General features: G+C 36.8%; 1 protein-coding gene across 1 annotated transcript in view; it reads right to left on the bottom strand.

The window, feature by feature from the left end:
* LOC113055210 (contactin-2-like) overlaps positions 1-19568 on the bottom strand; it is a 37253-nt gene that overhangs the window by 3197 nt on the left and 14488 nt on the right. The window contains exons 2-21 of the mRNA XM_026221270.1: positions 16929-17034; positions 14621-14762; positions 10980-11155; positions 10761-10856; positions 10455-10667; positions 10232-10334; positions 9911-10092; positions 9540-9676; positions 9116-9245; positions 8776-8926; positions 8460-8587; positions 7830-8005; positions 7181-7301; positions 6707-6865; positions 3418-3567; positions 3226-3296; positions 2820-3054; positions 2471-2586; positions 1576-1762; positions 547-659 (exon numbers count right to left, since the gene is read on the bottom strand). Coding sequence (XP_026077055.1) covers positions 547-659; positions 1576-1762; positions 2471-2586; positions 2820-3054; positions 3226-3296; positions 3418-3567; positions 6707-6865; positions 7181-7301; positions 7830-8005; positions 8460-8587; positions 8776-8926; positions 9116-9245; positions 9540-9676; positions 9911-10092; positions 10232-10334; positions 10455-10667; positions 10761-10856; positions 10980-11155; positions 14621-14762; positions 16929-16986 — 2844 coding nt within the window. The 5' untranslated portion in view covers positions 16987-17034. The remainder of the gene's footprint in view (positions 1-546; positions 660-1575; positions 1763-2470; positions 2587-2819; positions 3055-3225; positions 3297-3417; positions 3568-6706; positions 6866-7180; positions 7302-7829; positions 8006-8459; positions 8588-8775; positions 8927-9115; positions 9246-9539; positions 9677-9910; positions 10093-10231; positions 10335-10454; positions 10668-10760; positions 10857-10979; positions 11156-14620; positions 14763-16928; positions 17035-19568) is intronic.

The following is a 19568-nucleotide window of genomic DNA, read 5'->3' on the forward strand; positions in this document are numbered from 1 at the left end:
AGACATGCTAATAAGCAAGTAGTTATTAGTGTGAATTGGACCCTATACTAAAGTGTTACAGCAATTTCACAAAGAAATGTGAACTTACAAATGTGTTATTAAATTCTTTCGAAATTTTAACTTAAGTTCAGAAATCAGAAAACAGACGTGTATTGAAAGCAACTTGCATTTTATCACGATGCATTTTATTTTCTGAGAATCAGTATATGCTATCTTGATAGCCATCTTGACAAAAGATGATCTTGATCCTGTAGGAGGTCAGATATGAGATGGTTAAAATGTTTATTCATTGTTAACAGGCTAAGAAGGTCGTTGGTCTGGTTTTCCATAAGGGACGACATGTGTTTTCTTCTCACACGACATTAGGCCACTCATTTATTAAAGTCTTACCTCAGAGGTATGATAATATATGATATCCTGCCTTTGACTAAAATAACTGAATCTGAGCAAATATTCGGATGACATGCAGATGGAAATAGATTCTCCAACACAAACACACATCTTAAGAGACAGCCGTAGTGTTGGGTGGCAGCGTGTGTCACTCACTTTGTAACCCAGAACGGCAGACTCATTGTCCATGGATTTAACATGATCCCACCTCACAGTTACCCAAGAACCATCAGCCTTCCATGAGACGTTTCCTGGAGGACGGCTGGGAGCTAGTAATGAAGATACAAGCAAAGGTAAGTCCACAAGGTACACTGGCCTTCACACCATTCTCAGTGACAAAGACAGGAATTGCAAATGTGCATGTAGGACTGTTGGTGGCATTAGAACTGTAATGGCATAAGTGGCATAAGTATATAACCTATTTCTACACATCAAGAGACAGTTTATTTCCTCCATGAAGGAGAATGGAAATACATTTAAGTGGGTTTTAAACCAACAGCAAAGATGGTGGATCGATATGATTTTTTTTTCTAGACAATCTTTACCCAAAGCAATTTGCTGAATAAAAGTTATCACAAAGTTATCTTGTAAAATATCATGACAGTGTGATGACGCAGGAACATCTTTTATATCTCTCAACTCTTCCACCCTTAGGATACCAACTAACGCAAGTTGGACACAAATCAGCCTTTGTTGTTTCATGCAACAACATTCTTATCAACCAAACACTGCTGACTGATTCAAAGGGTACCCAGCTGGCATTTCAATGTTTCTTTTTTTTCATAGGTGAATCAATGTCATGGATCAAGGTTCAATAACACATTTAGCACTCTGAATCAATGTAGATATCACTGCGTTGTACCACCTTTTTTATACAGATTTACAAAAGTTCAGCATTCATTTATAATTTTATTTTTTTATTTTTTTTTACCTTTTTTACATTAAACATTCTTTGAATATTGTTTCAACATTTTTCTCTTCAACATTAAAACCACTGACATTCTTTCAATCGCCTTTTAACAGTAAAGTTTGATTATGTGTCGGCTAGGTAGTTTGGAGTAGGAGTTTGGGTGACGATTAGTGGGAAAATTATTCTAGAATTTCCAGAAGCATGCTTTGCTCATTATATATCACATTTTAGCTAGGCTACCAGCACTCCCTGAGCCCCAAAAAATGAGGTCTTACGAGGTCTCTTGGTGATGACAGTGGTTCTTGGGGAGGGTGGTCCAGTGCCTGCACTGTTGTAGGCCAATACGGTGACATGATAGAGAGTGTTAGGCCTCAGACCCGTGACTCGTGCCGTGTTCTCCAGCCCTGCCGTTCTCACTCGGTCCGCGGCTGCCTCGCGTTCATGTTGTCGCCAATAACGAATCTGAAACAAGAGGACAATCTCAAACCTGAGACAAGCTTGTTCATACTGAAATCATAACGTGAAGTCATTTAAAATTATCACACTTTATTTTAAATTCCAATTCTCAATATTTACTAACTACTAACTACGACTTTCGCCTCGATAAACTGCTAATTTGCTGCTTACTAATAGTTAGTAATATGTGCTTTATAAGTACTAATAAATATGCTTTATAAGTACTAATAAATATGCAATAATATGCTATTATAATAAGCAAATTGTTAATATCGGTCCCTGAACCAAATTGTTACCATTCGAATAAAAATGCGTAAACAAATAATGGAATCTTGTTTTGCTTCTGAAAGACACAAAATTATAAATTGTTTTAGCATGTTCAATTAAATACAACCTGCAATAAACACCCTTTGATACCAGTAGATTTCTAAGCATGGTTTTATCTAAAAGGAGGCGTCTTATCTAAATAATGTGTTTCGTGTTCCTTGATCTGATCTAGCCATGCTGTTCATAAAAATAAACTGAGATAACAGCACCTCTATTAGTTCATCACCCAACGGGGCAAAGCTCACATATCCTCAGTGGCCAACAATGACCCACAATGGTCAACAAAACAACAATCAACTCAGTCATGCCACTCACATACTGTATATCAGTTCACACAGCAAATACAAAATGAGATGAAACAGATAATAAAAGAAGAATGGACCTGACCTCGTAACCTCGAAGAACTCCATTTATGATCAAATGTTGAATGGGGTCCCAGGACACCTGAATCTCGAAAGCTGTCAAAGCAGTGGCATTGATCCTTCTCGGGGATACGGTAGGTTCTAAGGAATACCAGAAGACATAAAGATCACTGTCAGTTAAGATGAATGAGGCATTATTTGTTTATCATTTCATCTTTTCATTTCATTTGAGATGCCTGGTAAAATTTTCAAGTCAAATAAAAAGTCTTAATCTAATTCTCCCTCTGGAGTTTCTCCACTGTCTTCCCTCTAGTGGTTAAGCAATGTCTAATCAGAAAATAATTAAAATTATAATCTTTTATAATGTTTCTCACCCTCTTCTGCAGAATGCACTACAGCAATCTGGCTGAAGGGACCTTCTCCTTTCTTGTTGTAGGCCTTGATTCTGACCTCAAAAGGGCAGTAGGCTGACAGACTCTCGTTGCTGTAGACATATCGTGATGACTCCACGTGTGGCACCCTCACCACTGTCCATGTTGGCATGCCTTGCTTTCTGAATGCCAGGATATAACCAAAGCCATCTCCATTCTGATACTCCCTGGCCATGGGCTGCGATTCATACCAGTAGAAATAGTTTTTTGTCTCATTATGTAACAGAAAGTGAGGGTTGAGTAATAAAGACACATTGATCGACCATCTGTTAGCAACTCTTTATACTGATTAAAAGGAATATGGTAAATCTAACATGTAATTAGATCAATAGTGGTCCATGGCACTTACAGTCCATGTAATGATAAGTTCATTAGGGTTTCCTCCACCTCCGCCAAGTCCGCTGGGAGCCACAGTGGGTGCTTTAAGGCAAAATGATAACACACTTATATAGAGGGGAAAACCAGGCTTATATATATGTTAATTTGTTTTTCATTTGGTTTTATTTTTCTTTAACACTAACAACTTTGCAATGGTTCTGACCTGCTTGCTTGGTTCGGACAGACTGGGAGGGCATGCTTGGTTCTCCACTACCCAAAATGTTACTCGCAATGACCTGGAATTCATAATCCATCCAGGCTCGAAGATCTGTCACACGTGCAGACTCAGCATTTCCTTCTATGTTCACGGGGTCTGAAGAAAACCCATGAGAGGTACATATTCGATCATTGAGAATAACATAAGGTATGATGCTATAATACAGCACTCCCCAAACTGATTTTGATCTGTGTGCAAACATGCATGCCCCTCCACCTCACTAAAGAAGACAGGAAGTAATATTAAGGTGACATGTTCGGTTCACTTAGTTTTGTCGTGGTCACTCGTGGGAAAGTAATATTATGTCATGGTCACAAGATCATTTTGTCGAGGTAAAGACAAAATCTTAATGTTGTGGCCTCGAGATGTTATGTTGAGGGAACAACATATTTATCTCGTGGCAATGAGTTTAATGAGTAAACAAACCTGCGTGACCATAGCAACCCAGGATTATCAAATATGGATTTATTAATATTTAATTTTGAATTAAGAAATTATTTCATTATTTCATTATTATATTAACCATAAGCTTTGGCTACTAGGTTGTATTACGTGCGGCAGTCAGCATTCAAATGAAGTTTATCATGAATAAATGTTACATAAAGTGCATAATATAAAATAGGCCTACAAGAAAGCATTTTTATCCATCCTACAGTCTTGTAAGTCCAATAACTGATAGTCTTTTCCCCATAATATATGTATATTATTATTGTTATTATTAGCCTATTATTATTGGTTATATTTTTAGAATCTTTTATATAATTTTTTTTATTTTATATTATATATTAACAAATATTTCATTTTATTTAGGGTAATTAATAGACCACAATTATAAATACTATATAGTGTTTCGTTGAGGAATTAATCATTCACGTAGTTTCTTTTGTAAATTAATCATTCACGTAGTTTCTTTTGTAAATGAAAACTCAACACGCTAATTTATTATCACACATGGGCATAAATACAATCATAAAGTCAAAACTTTATTGGCATAATTGTCAGATAAATGATAAATGAGCGTGTTGTGTTTTCATTTACAAATGAAACTACGTGAATGATTCATTCCTTAGCGAAATAAAATGAAATATATTTTAAATTTAAACTGCATTCCAGCAAAAATTCCAGTCAGCATAATCAAAGCTTTATTGGCATGTCGAGCATTGACAGTAGGATATTATTTACAAAAGTATTCAGAACGTTAAGTAAAGAGATTGAAATGAAGGGAAAAAATTAATATAAGTGAATATAAACAAAACGAATGAACACAACTGCGCACAGATACAACGTATACTGTGGTAAAAATGTAGTTATTATATTTGTAACACATAGCCTAGTTAAGCTGCATGACACGAACATGAGAGTGCAGTTTTCCCTGAAAACCAGTACAACTGCAAATTTGACATTCATTTATACAAGAGTTCAAACGAGTTAATATTCAATGACTTACATTTTAGAACAACAACAATAATAATAATAATATACAATATTGTCAATGTTGACTGTTAGTGCTCGATTTGGTTAACGAAAATACTTCCAAACAAAGATCGCAGGCACAGCTGAACACTTGTGCAGCTCTGAGCAACAACTAATTTAAAAAACCAAACTCATAACATTATTTATGCTGTTGTAATTTTGCAGTGTAAATGGTTGTATTTCTTCTGCAGTGGAAAGATAAATTTTTCGTTATTACTGATTTCATTTGCTTGGTAACAGCTCTATAGTTTCTTATTATATTAAGTAAAATTATTAATAAAATGTAATTATTTTACATGAAAGATGACACATGCATTTAATAAAGTTAGGGGAAAATGCCCTTTATATAAAGATGACACATGCATTTAATAAAGTTAGGGGGAAATGCCCTTTTATATACTGGAAATCAATCTAAAACAGTTTTAGTAAGCAGGAACCTTAGTCACATAAAATGTCATTTCCCAGCAACAAAATTGTGGCCAGTGAAAATGCTGAGTGGCTAGTAATTTTGGAAAACTACTATCCACAGTGGCTGGTGACATAAAAAAATGTTAATGTCAAGACCTGTATACAGTGAATATTTGTATTTAGCTATTGCATTTAAAAATGTGTCATTTAACCAGAGTAAGGTGGTGGGGGTCCCTGACACATGTCAAACTATAAAAAGGCATGAAAGATGCAAGACGTTTGGTAACCACTGCTCCAATACAAATAGATTTCTCAAACTAGGGTCCTCGGCACCCTTTCTCAAATAGCACGGGGTGGTACCCCTTACATTGTGAATTCTTAAAGGGGGGCTGAAATGCTCGTTTTCACTCAATATCCTGTTAATCTTGAGTACCTATAGAGTAGTAATGCATCCTTCATAGCACCAAAAAGTCTTAAGTTTTATTACATTCATAAGAGAAAGATAGTCTGTACCGATTTTTCCCGGAAAAACACGACCGACTGGAGGCGTGACTCCATCCACTGGTCCCTTAATGCTGTTTTTTTTTTTGGTAATCTGTGCAGGGTTGTCTAGCACTGGCAACCAAAAACACACTTCTTTTGTGACTTTTCGTGACGCTCTCGCTCTGATCAGTGAATCGCTCTGATCAGTGAAATGTCTGTGCTGCTCAGCCTCGCTATACGGGAGCGCACTTAGGACCCATATAAGGAAATTCCTCTCCATCTAACGTCACACAGAGCCATACTCGAATAAAAACTTTCCGAAACTTGTGATTTGTGATTAGTATTTTGGGAACAGAAATACTCCTTCAAACGTACAAATTAATTTTTGAAACTTTGTCCATGTTTAGCGTGGGAATCCAACTCTTTAACAGTGTAAAAAACTCAGTATGCATGAAATAGCATTTCACCCCCCCCTTTAAAACATTATTAAATAAAAAATTACATTCTATACATAACAAACTACACTTATTATAATAAATTATAAATAATACAAGATATTCCACTTATATAAAAAGCTTATGCGTAGAAGGCAAGATGGTAAAGTTGATTAACAATGTGGGAAGAGTTATTCAAATGCTTAATATAAGATGCTTCATTAGCTTTATGCACACAGGGGACTGTGAACAAATTCAGGGTTATGAATACATAAAAGTTCTAAAACATTAGAGAAAACCTGCTATAATAATAATAAAAAATATATCTATATATATTCATTATTTTCAAAACTTTGCATTCTAAGCACTTTCATAATAATACTGATGCAAAAAATTTAATTCTAGCATTATATAGGAAGAATGTCACATAACCTCACCTGTCCTCATCCTCTTCCAGTCGTGAGTCTGTGAGGATCGGCCCAGGATGACATACTTGCCAATGGGACTGTGGTTGTCATATCCACGGCTCCATCTCAACTCAACCGATGTGTCATTGACACTAGTCACCACTAAACCTCCAGGGGGTCCTGGGGGGCCTGTAAAGAAACAAACCATCAGCTTTATCAAAGAATCTACAATACTTTTGTTTTTTTTCACAAGTGAAAGTGGTTTAGCTGAGCTGCTTTCTTTACAAAATCTGTATCAACGGGCTTATGGGAACCAAACCCCAAGGATATAGATCTACTAAATTTAGATTTCATGACTCCACATTTCATTCTGAGAGCTGAGTTCTGAGCATAGTCTGGCTAAAAACGATCAAGCTGAGGTAAAGCATAAGAATCGAGCTGTGGAACAGCCATCGTATCTTTAATAAGATCTCTGTCACTGCTCAGCCAGATGGAAGCCCTCACCCCTCACGACCAGTTTGGCCGAGGCCACCGCGCTGTCCACCACCGTCTGGGCCGTGCAGGTGTATGTGCCAGCGTGACTGAGCTGTCCGTTCACTATCACCAGGTCACCAATCGTCTCTTTCTATGTAAAGTGACAATGAAAAGAAAAGGAAACCTTATTAAAAAGGAATATTAGCCCACTTCAGCTTCACAGGAGCATTATCATGTTTTTATTTCATGCTTAATCTGGCAAGATTTCAAATGTAGGATTTAAAAATTGACTATATATAATATGTCTAAAAGGGATTTACTTTGAAGTGAATCCTATTAAAGCTAAATCTCGGAGTGTGTGAGGAGCCTGCTGCTTCTGGAATACGGATTCAGATGGTATTACTAATCTTACTGATTTCAAATATTTAGATCATAACTAGTTTTTCACATTTTTTTGAGGTATTTGGTTGCATGCTAGAGTGTTGTGGGTGGTTGTCAGGTTTATAAGATGTATTTAGTATACTGTTGCTATGACACACCAAAGTGTCAAATCTCTATGACTTTGAAGAGCATAAGAGACTTCTCTAATAAACATTTTTATAAATGTTATTGAATGATATACAGAGTTAATGTACTAAAGTTTGTGGTTTTTAAACACCATTTCGTGTCAAGTGCTTACCCCCTCCATACGCCGATAGTGTCCATTTGGATCCTCTAGGTCCAGCAGAACTCCATTGAGGGACCAGGTGAAGGTCAGATCCATTGTAGGGTCATGTGACGCATGGCACTGCAGACTGGCATTTTCATCCTGATTAATATCAGCATTAGAGGGTGCTAATGTGATTTTTGTGGCATCTGTTTAAGAAAACAAGATCAAAAACATAACTTCGATACACTCATTTCATAAATAGATTTCATACACTGAAAGCATTTGCGCCCACAATAAAGTAGCTGATGACTACTAAAATTAACATTTGAGAGATTTACTCTACATTCAGATCAATAAGCCAGAAATGCACTAAGGCTTGAAATTGAGACATAACAGAAGATATGTGCACAATGAACATACAGATAGAAAGTTGATAAAGGTGTTTACATGCAAAGAAAACTAGGCTAAAAAGTCTAAAGGTGTGTCAAGAAAAGTCCAGATTGTGCTTAACCATTAATGACATTTGTTTATGGGTTTTACGGGATCTTACGCTTTCAAGCATAATCTGTGTAAAACAGCATGTAAACACTGCAATATTTAGTGCTAAACTGATAACCTGAGACCTTTAAACTAGATAAACAAAGAATTTGGTTTTGTTACCTCTGACAGACAGGTGTCCTGTGCTGTTGGCTTTGCCGAGGTAGTTTTCAGCAAAGCAGGTGTACTTTCCTTCATCAGAACGACTGATGTTATAGATCCACAGAACCCCATCTGGAGTGACTGTTATCCTGGTGAGAGTTCATTACATGGACTTTTTGAGATCACAGTAAGCATCTACAGAACAGGTAAACAGCTTCCCTGTACAGTGCCTCAAACTCATTTAAACAATCTCGCAAGGTCATTTTTCTGTCAGTAATAAAATATACTGAGTTTAAAGCATTTAGGAGACCTTTGAAACACTTCATTACTGGATTACCTGGTACTATTGGTCAGTAACTCTGTGCCACGGCTCCAGAAGAGAGTTGGTTTTGGAGCTGCCCGAGGTTTACACTCCATTTTTACCTGTCCGCCACGGGCAGCAGGAACCAGCTTCCGCACTGGATTTAACCTAAAGTCTGGGGCCTGGACTGAAATAGGGTGAAAGGATGGAGCAGGAAGGGAGATAGGAAACCACACAGAGGATTTAAAAACAATCATACAATAACTGGGGTTCAGGCATGACTGGGTGGGTTAAGGTAGACAACAGGAGAAACATGTCAATGTTTATGCAGAGATAATTCTGATTCATTATCATGTTCAGACTCAGTTGTGCTCACCTTGAACTCTGAGCTCAGCGTTTGAGTAAATAGTGCCGTGTTTGTTTTCAGCCACACACTGATACATCCCAGAATCCTCCAGGGCGAGGTTACTGATCCTCAGTCGGCCGTTATTCACTTCCACACGGTCCTGCACACAGGTAAGTGTCAGACTGTGTAAGAGACATAATGCACATGCACATTGCCACCAGCAGAGGGATACACAACATTGCTCTTGTCAATCTACCTCTAGCTGAAAAAAATAATGAGCAGGTTATTCACTGTCACATCTCACTGCCTCTAAGACATGAAGAGTTTTCTAAAATTGTGTAAGCATATATCAGTCTGAGTCTTGACAGCTAGAGCTCCTGTTCATTTCTGATAACACACATTGTCAGATGACAGTCCAGCTTCAGTTGTGTGTGTGTGTGTGTGTATGGCTGACCTGTGTGATGAGGGGCTGTCCGTTACGGAGCCAGTGAATGGTGGGTCTCGGTTTGCCCGCAGCAACACAACTCCACTGCAGCTCCGAACTGATTTCCACCTCAGAGTCACTCATGACCTGAAGCCACTCAGGCTGGGCTGGAGAGCAAGAAGACAGCAGATTTTACTTTTTCAGTTCAATTTTTAGGTTTAAGTCTATTTCTAATACTTAGTCTAATATTTTTATTTTAGCTTTACTCTAATGAACAATTTGTAATAATTTTAGTTAACAATAACGACACAATGTTTTATGTCATGTCAGACTTCTACCAAAGGTAACAACAACAGGAAAATGTTGTAGAAAATTTGATTCTAGTGCTGTCGTTATCCTACCTTGAACAGAGATGCGTCCCTGATGTGTCTCACGGCCTTCTGAGTTGTAAACCTCACACTCATAAATGCCCTCGTCATCAAAATTCAGTTCAGGAATAATCAGGATGGGTCCCTCTGCACTTGCTCCGACCTTAGGTGGTAAAATCCCATCCACCTTCCTCCAGTGGATTTTAGGAATGGGACTTAGGGAGGAAAGTAAAGAGCGAGCAAGAGAATGTTAGAATTTTTTTTTACATTTTTATAGCTGACTGTGTTATGGATTATGTTGAACCGATGAAGCAGTGATCTCTGAAGGGGAGTGGGGAGCTAAGGGGGACTTACTTGCCATAGGCAAAGCATTCCAACTGAGCGGTTTGTCCCGATAATACATACGTCTCAGCGGGAAAACGCACTCTGATATTTGGAGTGGCTTTCCTTGGGTTTGCTGTGGAAATAAAGGGGGCAAGAACAAAATATAAGATGTACTGTTTTTATATATAAAATATTATTTTGATAGCAGTATGTATTTGAGCTTGTTTCTTGATTTTGAGGGAAACTAACAAACCATCAGGGTAAACAGTAAGCTGGACAGCTTTACTGAAGATGCTTTTGGTGCTGACGTCCATGTTGATGGTGGTGAAGCAGAAATAGTTGCCCGTGTCATTGGCTCTTGCGTTAGCAAGGTATAAGTTACCCGTCACCTGAGAAACAAACCATCTGCCGGCCTCTGGCTGGATGAAGTTGGGGAACTCATTGATGAGCCAGCGGTAGGACAAAGCTTGACGGCAGCAAATAAATGCAAGATATTAACAAAATTATCAGGTTAACTACAAAGTGAAATGTTTTGCTCAATGATCGTGTGTAACCATACCTGGGTAATGAGCTGGTGGCTGGCAGGCAAGAAAGGTTCCCGTTCCCTCATGGACCGTCTGAGGGCTTCTACTCTCAGGGGGGAAATCATGGAGGTCTAGAATACACACAACATTAATCAGTAGAAGTAGTGTGATTTCAACTACTCTGCTACGCTGCTTATATTCAGAAAGGCCTAATTTTCATACTTGGACAACAAAATGGTTTGGTTTGTACTCACAGCCAAATTTGAGGTTAGCCACTCGGCTAACAATGGTGCCACAGCGGTTGATGGCGAGACACTGGTATGACCCACCATCTCGCCCATTCTGAGGGTTATTGATCACGAGGTTTCCTGCGACCTGTGTGTAGTGTGAATCCTCAGCAAATGTTATTTCAGTGCCATTCACACGCCACCTGTCAGAAATCACATACAAGGTCTAACAGAATCTAACTTCAAAAAAGTGCATAATTAATAATTAATTTAAATTAGATAAAAGTATTCTACCTTTTATTGGACACCATGCATTATGCATTTCAAATGTTTTTCTTAAACAGCATTTTTGCCTAGTTTTCCTGTAAAGACTATGTTTAACCTCCTTTAAATTAGATTGTTTAAATGCTATTGAAGCAAAACCGTAAATTGAAATATGTTTTCAGAGAATATACAGTATCCAAAAGTTTATTTTTCATACCACAATGATAAAGTGTTTTTCTAATCATAAATACAACTAATTCTAGTGAAATTATGTATATGACTAGAAACATATCTAATAAACTTAATTAAAAGTCTTATTATCTTAAAGACTTGCATTATTGTTGAAAAGTTTGGGGTCAGTAATATATTCAGCAATCAGCATCAGATTTAGCAAAATTACAATAAAGATATTTATAATAGTATTTATAATACACATAAGGCATTATAATGAATGCATAATGCATAAAAACGTATAATATGTTATATCAATTCATGAACAATCATAACAACAATTATAATTCATCACAATACTTATGTATTTGTGGTGATAAGTTTAAGAGTATGTTTATTTATAACACACAATTAACTCCTATTAAATCTACTTCATTTACAGTATAATGGACTGTATCATATCTTGACATTGATTATTTAAGATCTACACAGTATCTTACTACAGCATGTGAGTGGTTAGATGTTGAGTGTTATTTGAGTGTTTCCTGTGGGGCTTATGTTAATTAACTGATGTGAGCTTAATACAGCAACTGAAATAAATGCAATGTTTTATATGATTACATTTTATTTTGATGGTCCCCTTAATCAATCGACTGTAATCCACTTTCCAACTAACTCTCATTAGAGTATTAATATGCTCAAAAATGGTAGATAACGTACTTGCAAAGACACTTACAGTAATTTTATCTGTTGGTTGACCATCATATTAAAGTGTTAGCATGTATTTACAGTAGCAGACATACTAATACTCCAATGACCGCTGGTTGATATGTAGTTGCAGAGTTACGTATCACAAACTTTCTAAAGGTTACCATCAAAATAATAAACTGATATTACAATAAAAATAGGTCAAAGCAAATGTGTCATATTACATCTGATCTGATATCTGATCTTATGGCTGTCTGAGAGAATTATTATTATTATTATTATTATTATTATTATTACTACTACTTACCACTCAACTGAGACTGCTCTGCTCTCGGTTACTGAAGCCCTGCGACTAGCAAGAGCAGCTTCAAAATCCTCGGTACTCATCTTACTGGACTTGTCTGCTGCTTTTGACACTGTTAATCACCAGATTCTCCTGTCCACCCTCAGAAAGATGGGAATCTCTGGAACTGCTATCCTGTGGGTTAAGTCCTACCTCTCTGACAGATCCTTCAGTGTGTCTTGGAGGGGTGATGTTTCAAAGTCACATCACCTTGCTACTGGGGTTCCTCAAGGCTCAGTACTTGGACCACTTCTCTTCTCCATCTACATGACATCTTTAGGATCTGTCATTCAGAAGCATGGCTTTTCTTATCACTGCTATGCTGATGACACCCAACTCTACTTCTCATTCCAGCCAGATGACCCGACGGTAGCTGCTCGCATTTTAGCCTGTCTGAGTGACATTTCTAGCTGGATGAATGACCATCACCTTCAGCTTAACCTTACAAAGACTGAACTACTGGTGATTCCAGCTAACCCATTGATTCATCACAACTTCTCTATACAGCTGGGCTCGTCAACCATAACTCCTTCGAGGACAGCCAGAAACCTAGGAGTTGTGATGGATCATCAATTAAGCTTCACTGACCACATTGCTACAACGACCCGGTCCTGCAGGTTTGCCTTATACAACATTAGGAAGATTAGACCCTTCCTGTCAGAGCAAGCAACCCAACTTCTTGTCCAAGCTCTTGTTCTCTCCAGACTGGACTATTGTAATGCTCTCCTGGCATGTACTGTCAAGCCTCTGCAAATGATCCAGAATGCAGCAGCGAGGGTTGTCTTCAATGAGCCAAAAAAAGCTCATGTTACTCCTCTCCTCATCAGTTTACACTGGCTACCAGTAGCCACTCGCATCAAATTCAAGGTACTTGCCTACAAGACGACCACTGGCACGGCACCAACTTACCTAAACTCACTGGTTAAATCCTATGTGCCCTCCAGAAGTTTGCGGTCTGCAAGTGAACAACGCCTTGTGGTGCCATCCCAAAGAAATTCAAAATCACTCTCACGAACCTTTTCCTGGACTGTGCCTAGCTGGTGGAATGACCTCCCAATCTCAATTCGTACAGCTGAGTCTTTACTCATTTTCAAGAAATATCTAAAGACTTACCTTTTTCGCCTGCACTTAACCTACTAACACCAGTACTTTTCCTTTTCTTGTCTTTTTCATAAAAAAAAAAATAAAAAAAAAATAAAAAAAAATAATATATATATATATATATATATATATATATATATATATATATATATATATATATATATATATATATATATATATTTATAACTGGCTATGCGTTCTATACTAGACTAACTGAGACTTGTCATGGCACTTGTATACTGTTGTTGTTCTCTTGTTGACCTGACTGCTTCTATTGTTCTCATTTGTAAGTCGCTTTGGATAAAAGCGTCTGCTAAATGATTAAATGTAAATCTAAATGTAAATGTAAATGTTATAAGTGGTCTTTGACTACTTTAAGTAAAGTAGCATAAGAAAAATGGCAACATAAGAGACTTATAATACATTATAACTATGAGAAATATAATCCATTGTAAAAGTGGATGGAACGTGTTCATTGTGTTATAAATCATCATACTCTTAAAAGCTATAACCACAAGTAATTAAATATTATAATATATTAAAACTGTTCTTATGAATATTCATGAGATGATACAACATATTATAAGGTTTTTTATAATGCATTATGCATTCATTATAATGCCTTAAGAATACCCTTATAATGTATTATAAATATGGGCTTTATAGAAAGTGTTACCAAAGATTTGTATTTCAAATATATGTTGTTCTTTACAACATTCAATTAATCAAAGAATCCTGAAAATATTATCGTGGTTTCCTCAAAAATATTAGGTAGCACTTTTCAATATTGATAAGTATAAGAAATATTTATTTTGAAATTAAAACAAAAACAGAAAACAGTTATTTTAAATTGCAATAATATTTCACAGCATTAATGATTTTAATGTATTTTTGACCAAATAAATAATATATAAATACACCCTTGAACATTTAAAAAAAAAATTCTTACTGACCCAAAACATTTGAACTGTAGTGAATTTCTTTATACAATTTTTGTGTTTATAGATAGGTCATACCAAGTAAACAAAGTTCCTGTTTTGCTCGATAAGATGTAAGTGCCAAAAAAATCTGATTTGAGTACCGGTAAATAGTAGCAGGGCTGGCGCGAGCCTGGCAGCTCAGGGTCACCTTGCCTTCTGGCATCCCCTCGGGGTAAATCAGACTAGACGGCTGCTCCTCAAACACAGGCCCACTGTCGTGACCTGACACACACACATCCCCACTTACAAAAATGTGCCATCCATTACTGTCTGTGAGAAACATTTCAACAAAGATTGTCACAAAATTATTTAGAGTCAAAAATGTTTCTTTATTTATCAAATAAGGTCTTAATGCGTTACTTTTAACATGGTGACCCCCTGAATCACTCTTCAAAGGGTTTAACCAACATCCTCCTCGTTACCAGATGATTAACTACTAGACAACAGCACACTAAATGAAAGTCAAGGGTATGGTAAAATGTCTGTGAGGTAATCTAGCTGAAGTAGTCTTGTCATGCTCAGGTCTTTTTGTACTTTCTCTTTTGACAGCTAGTGTATTGTGCCAAACAGACAGATATAGGGGGGTCGTGCGTGCCTAACAACTGCAGCGTATTTGCACTCAGAGTGGGAGTGTACTCCACCCGGGGAAAGACAGCAGGGGATACAAGCTGTCAGATATAATAGCATGCACTCAGATATTTTGACAGAACGGAGGGGAACAGGGGAATTTGAATACCGTAAGTCTTGTAAACGCATATGATGCATTATGTGTAGGGTCAAGAATGAGTATGGATTATATGGGACCGTCACCGTGTGTATTTGTGTCAGCGTGTGCATCTATGTCTAGGATTTTACTTTTCTACTTTATATAAACTGGTGTTTCCAATGGACTTGAGACTGTGTATTAAAATGCAATTTGTGATGGATTAGAATACTGAATAAATCAGTATTAATCAGTTGTGTGTGTGTGTGTGTGTGTGTTTTTCAGTAAAAATATCTAAACACTCTTAAAACAAGACACACTAATTTATATGTAGATATAAGTATCTTTTTCAGGGAATATACTGAACTTAATCAAGTTTAATTTTCTTCCCCATTGTAGTGATTAAAAAGTAAACAATTTTTAAGAAGAAAAATGAAGTGAATTCAAGACATATTCTCTAAAAATAAGTTTTATTATCTTATGCATATTATCTTGTTTTCAAGTCAAAATATCTGGATATTTTTAAACAATCTTTGAGAAAAAGACAGAAATACTGATTAATAATTTATTTTTCAGTCTCTATATATGTGCAGACTTTTGATTTATGAATTTGTAATTTAGAATTCACTGGGGTTCTGGATGCACAGGCATATATATGCATGTCTGTATGCAAATCAGTGTATGTATGCAGTTCTGGTGAGACCCACAAGAATCTAGGTCAATAAGAGAGAGGCAGGGGAAGAGAGATGAGTTGAGAAGGGAAGCCGGCTCCCCAGGAGGTTTTCTGCTCTGAGATTACAGTAGAATTCAGTGGTGTGTTGGCTGCTTTCAGTAATGGGGATAAACAGCTCCAAACTGCCAATTAAGTTCTTTTCCACTGAAGTCTTTATGTATAGTTACTTCTGTGTACTAGACTAGAGAAACAGTAATTGTTCTGTTAGTCAATTCCATCTCAATGCCTGTGACAGTACATCCAAACCTGGATATTTTTCTCAGTAGCTGTACCTATCTGTCCGGTAACAAAGTCTGATTTAAAAGTTGGTATGTTTGTGTAAAGTGTTGGTACTTATAATTGTGTATAACTTGAATTCTGATTAAAAAGTCTACAAACATTTCTGCATCTTCATTGTTTTTTATATTCAGGCAGTTGCAGACCAAAATTGTTGATACGTTATTTTGCTTGGTCACTTATGTGGGTCTGATGGCAGCTCCTGGCCAGAATTTGCTGCAAAGTGGACCAGATTTTATGCCTGTGAGACTAGTACAACTTTTACTAGAGTACCATTTGCCAAGTTAATAGCTTTATGGACAAAAGCACATTTGTATTAATGTTTAATGGGCCCTGGATTACTTCAGCCATCAAAAACACCTCTCAAGTAAATCAAATCCCTTCTGCCCACTGATCTAAGATAACACAATGAATAATTCATCTGAATTTGTATCCTCCTCACCCACCCCCATGCCCAAAACCACACATCCCAGACATGATCAAAGTGACAATGTACATTTCAATTATGTTTCAACAAGAAAATGCTGGAGCAGAGGGAATACAGGAAAACAACAACAACAACAACAACAACAACGGGTGAGTGGTAACAAAGTTTCACTAATGGGGGAGGGGCTGAGCCAAACTTACTAATTATATTTGCAAATGTGATCTTGAATAAGATGAGATGAAGGGAGACATCAGATCAGATCTTACTTACCCAATGCGTAGCTCAGAGCCAGAGCGCTGAGAGAAAGTAGACACAACAGAATCCTCATCCTCCTACTGCAACCACACCCAGACGAGAGACCGAGGACTTTCAGCTCCTGATGAGAAACAAAAAACCAGATGACTCACAAAAAAATCAAAGAAAATTCAGTCACACTTTAATTCGGGGACCAGTTCTCACGATTAACTCTGACTTTTCCTTGGTAAACTCCCTTATTTGCTGCTTATTAATAGTTAGTAAGATAATTGTTAGGTTTAGTTATGGGTTAGGATTAGAGGATCTAAAATATGGTCATGCAGTATAAGGCATTTATACAAGTATTAATAAACAGTCAATAAGCTAGTAGCATGCATGCTTCCAAATCTACCTAACTTTCTGGTTTCTGTAAAGCACAAAATAATATATTTTGAGGAATGTTGGTGACCAAACAGTTTTGGTGGCCATTGACTTCCATTGTACTGAGAAAAAGAAAACACTGTGAAATTTCTCAAAATATCTTCTTTTACTTCCTACAGAAGAAAGAAACTCATTACATTTTAGAGGTTGAGGACATAGGTGTGTACAGTACATGAGGGTGAGTAGGTACATAGGTTTTTGGTTAATACATCAGGAATCTTCCTGTGGATATTCTTGTGTTTTTCTGTGTCTGTTTTACAACTAAGAAGAATCATAACAGCCAAGGATGTGTGTTTTAAATTGGCAACAAATTCTGAGTTATTCTGACTGTATTCCTCTGAAAGTCAGAAAATCTACTCTACATCATCATATTCACTGCTCTATCGCCTTTATGTGTCACCTGCTGATGCACAGCTCGGAGCCAGGTCTAATAAAACAGAGGACACGTGACTCAAATTGTCTTGTGGCTAAATTGATAAGAGAGTGCCGGGGAGCAGCTGTTTTGCACCATTTGCCATCCTGTCCTTACATCTGCTTTGAGTGTGCAGGATTGTTTCCTTCACTGTGCAGGATAACCCACGCCCCAGCCCAGTTCTGTAATTGGCAATTGCACATCTTTGTCCTGGCCCAAGTAATGACAATCGCAGCAAGGGTTGATGTTCTGCAGTTCCTGGTACAACTGCAGGAGAAACTGAGAACCAAAGATGTGCTATTTGCGATGAGAACAGCCCCTTCGAAGCATCCAAGCGGTCGTTTGTAGAGGTTTGAAAAAGACAGAAAGGGGCTTTCATCAGAGAATTTCTTCAATTACACCAAACAAGCCTCTGATTGCCATCTGACTGCACTCAAATGCTTGTTTTATCAGCACTGCTTCAGTGTGTTGTCACAAGTCTTTTCAACTGCACTCTATTTAGCACGGTATAATGTGCTGGCAGCCAGAATGTAGCTGACAGGATTTTTCCTCATGCTGCAGTAGATGTAGTACTATATGTATAAATATAAGAGGGATGTTTGTCAAGGAACACACAAATCATCAATGCTACAAATTTTCATGCTACAAAGAGTTCTGTTATGCTTTGATTTACTGTTGATTGGCCTCAAATACATAAATAGCTAATAACATTTCTTTGTAGTCTATCTACCATTCTCTATCATCAGGGATAGTCTGGGACCCAACAACAGTGCGTCACAAAATTTGAACTACATAGATTTTACCTATACTTTTACCTATACGTTTTAAATAAAATAAAATATTTATTGTGTTATTTTGATTACTCGTACATTGTTTATTTTTATTTTTTTATATTGCAAGACTAACACTTTATATAACAAAATATATAAGACTATTGATTTTAAAAATATTATTTGACATAAAATAATTTTTACAGTACATTTATAATTAATGTTTTTCTTAAATTGTTGTTTTAACATTGCAAAGCAACCTTTTAATGAACAAAAATATACACAACATTTTGATTGCACAAGATCTTTGTGTATCTCTCAGGTTCACAGCTTTCTAGAGTGAATCATGCTTCTTCAAACACTGTTCTGTTAAAACCCCTGGTTTTGCTTTGTCCATTTCAAATGTCAGTGCTGAGGAAAATCATAACAGCTTGTCCAGCCGGTATGAGGTCATACAGCTGAGTGATTTCTGTTGGCGAGAAATTCTACACACAGAAACAGAGTGAGTCTGAAAATGTATACTATCATATTGCTAAAGAATAGGTATGCATGGGCCAAAAATCAGTATCAGCCCAAAAAAAAAACAATTATCTGTACTATCAGCCTATTTAGTTCTGTGTAGGTTAAAGTAATAATAATGCATTAACGCAGCACCGTTAACACAAGTTCTATTTGACCCCATGAACCCCCTGTAGTTTAAGCCAGGGTTGCTAGTATGGCTAGGTGATATGGCCAAAGATATCATATCTCAGTATTTTTTGGCTGAAATGCAATAAACATATATGTCTGTATTCTCTACATTTTCTATTTGGATTGAAAAAACAAAACAAAAAAATATACAGTATATATATACAGGAAAATACAACAACAACGGGTGAGTTTATTGGCTCAATTATGAGCCAAAATGGGCTAAAATCACATTACATTCTAACATTGTAACATTACAGTCTAAAAACAAATGAAAATTAAATAAACAAGAGCACAGCCACAGATTAATTGCATTTTATTTTTTATTACCTCATTACTGCTATCTGCTATCATCAAATCCATCTG

The sequence above is a fragment of the Carassius auratus genome, chromosome 36, assembly GCF_003368295.1.
Source record: "Carassius auratus strain Wakin chromosome 36, ASM336829v1, whole genome shotgun sequence".
Taxonomy (NCBI): Eukaryota; Metazoa; Chordata; class Actinopteri; order Cypriniformes; family Cyprinidae; genus Carassius; species Carassius auratus.